Here is a 2,554-nt window from a genome sequence, read left to right on the forward strand (position 1 = left end):
CCCTAGAACAGAGCATCGATTTCAGATTTTCCACTTCCTGTCAGGAAGTTTGCTGCAAAATGAGTTCTGTTTTACTCACAGATATAATTCAAACGGTTTTAGAAACTAGAGAGTGTTTTATATCCAATAGTAATAATAATATGCTTATTGTACGAGCAAGAATTGAGTACGAGGCCGTTTGAAATGGGCACCTTTTATCCAGGCTACTCAATACTGCCCCTGCAGCCCAAAGAGGTTAAATCTCGCAAGGCTGCTGGCCTAGACGGCATCCCTAGCCGCGTCCGCAGAGCATGCGTAACAACACATGTTCATTGCCACACTCAAGACAGAAACACACATATACACACACACAGCAAACAGGAAGTGGAGTAGGTGGAATTGAAAGTGATAGTGGTTTCTGTAATGGAACAGAAAGAGGAATGTACTACACAACAGTAATAACAGTGATGGCTAGTAACTATGTAGAATAGGCTAGCAGTAATAGCATAGCTACATAACGGTATAGCAACAATGAACATGTCATAGCAGGTAGCAGGTATTAGCATAACATCTTAATAGGCTTACATAGAACACTGAATTTGCAGGGCAACAAGCGTTAGCGAGGCTAACACTAGCACACAGTGTAGCAATACAATAGCAGCTATAAGATGTTAGCAATAGGCTAATGTGATAAACATAGCACACAGGATATACAGGGCCAACTAGCGTATGTTATAACTTAGCATGCTAGGTTAGGCTAGCAGGTTGGGTAAGGCCATGGAGATCGCCATCTTAGGTTGCATGACAGTAACAACAACAACACTGGCCAGCGGCCATCTTAAGACCTGCGGGAGGAATGGCTATCAGATAGTTACAAGCTTACAGTACAACCAGACATAAAGTGCCCTATCCCAGTACAGCGCACTTCCGTAGGTCAGTGAATCACTAACACTACCCTATAAGGAGAGTCCAGGGCTGCAGGAGAAATGGTCCGTGGGTTGTGGCCCAGCAATTGATGTGCAGGCAGAGGTTTATGCTCCACACTCTGCCACTCTTGCTGAAGACTGAGCCCAGACTGGGCTGGACTGTGCTTTTATACTCGTCACGGTCCCACCTGCCTATTGGACAGATGCCTTGAGGAGATGTAGGTGGGCAGGGTCAAAGTTGGTGAATGTCCCAATCAGAGGTCACGGGGTGTGGCATGTAACTGGAGCGCTCCAGAGGTGCACACAGAATAACCTGTAAACAATGGGGGCCCATCTCCCGCCTCTGCTTTCTGCAGGGTCGGGGAGTCAGGCAGAGTTGGGGGCAGGTAGGCTACTTGTTTCAAGAGAGAGGGCTGTGAGTTAGTGTTCAGGACAGGGACTGTAAGGGTTTTCTACAGTACTTACAGGTCAACATATGTTGGATTGGTAGTGACTCTCTCTTACTGTAGTTGCATTTAAACTCGGGATTGAGTCAGTAGAATGTTGGGTGAGGCTGTGTGGGGAAGGGGGAAGGCTGGGGGAGGCTGGGGAGAGTCGGGGAAGGGCTGGGGAGAATGGGGGAGGCTGGGGAGGAATTGGGGAAAGCTTGGGGGAAATGAGGGAGGCGGGAAGGGTGTGGGAGAATGAGAGGGAGGGCTGGGGGAGAATGATGGGGGAGGCTGGTGAGTAGGAATGGGGAAGGTCGCGGTGGAGAAGGGGAGGAGCTGGGGAGAATATGGCGGAAGAGTCTGGGCGAAAATGAGGGAGGCCTGGAAGGGTGTGGGAGAGATGGAGGAGGCTGGGGAGGAATGGGGGAGGCTGGGGAGAAATGGGGAAGGCTGGGGGAGAATGGGGAAGGCTGGGGAGAAATGGGGAAGGCTGGGGGAGTATGGGAGGCGGGGAGAAGAGTGAGGAGCTGGGGAGAAGTGAGGAGGCTCGGGGGAAATGAGGAGGCTGGGAAGAGACTGTGGGAGAAATGGGGGAAGCTGGGGGAGAATGGAGGAAGCTGGGGGGGGGAATGGGGGGAGGGTGGGTGAGAATGGGGGAAGCTGGGGGAGAAATGGGGGAAGCTGTGGGAGAAATGGGGAAGGCTGTGGGAGAATGGGGGAAGCTGGGGAGAATGGAGAAGCGTGGGGGGGAATGGAGGAAGCTGGGGGGAAATGGAGGAGGCTGGGGGGAATGGGGAAAAAAAAGGGCTGGGGGGCAGTATAGTGGGGAGGTGGAGGGAGTACTGGGGAAGGCTTGGGGGAGTACTGGGGGGAGGCTGGGGAGCAATGGAGGAGCTGGGGAGAATGGGGAAGGTGGGGGAGTATGGGGGAGGCTGGGGGATAATGGGGAGAACCTGGTGGGGGAGTATGGGGAGGCTGGGGGAGTATGGAGGAGGCTGGGAGAGAATATGGAGGAAGCTGGGGGGAATGGGGGAGGGTAGGTGAGAATTGCGGGAAACTAGGGTGAGAATGGAGGAAGCTGGGGAGAATAGGGGTACGGCTGGGGGAGAATGAGGAAGGCTTGGGAAGGCTGGTGGGAGAATAAAGGGGGGAAGCTGGGGGAGAAAAATGGAGGAAGCTGGGGGAGAATGGGCACGGGAGGCTGGAGAGGGTGTGGGAGAA

At 53.1% G+C, this 2,554-nt stretch overlaps 1 protein-coding gene across 1 annotated transcript; it reads right to left on the reverse strand.

Annotated features, from left to right (window-relative positions):
- Window positions 1-1,420: 1,420 nt before the first annotated feature.
- LOC139026736 (uncharacterized) lies at window positions 1,421-2,328 on the reverse strand (the record flags this gene model as incomplete). The annotated part of the gene is made up of 2 exons (XM_070442046.1): window positions 1,421-1,950; window positions 2,199-2,328. Coding segments are annotated over 2 exons (660 nt in total), but the record flags the coding sequence as incomplete, so codon positions are not given.
- Between the last annotated feature and the right edge of the window lie 226 nt (window positions 2,329-2,554).

The sequence above is a fragment of the Salvelinus sp. IW2-2015 genome, unplaced genomic scaffold (assembly GCF_002910315.2).
Source record: "Salvelinus sp. IW2-2015 unplaced genomic scaffold, ASM291031v2 Un_scaffold5646, whole genome shotgun sequence".
Lineage (NCBI taxonomy): Eukaryota > Metazoa > Chordata > Actinopteri > Salmoniformes > Salmonidae > Salvelinus > Salvelinus sp. IW2-2015.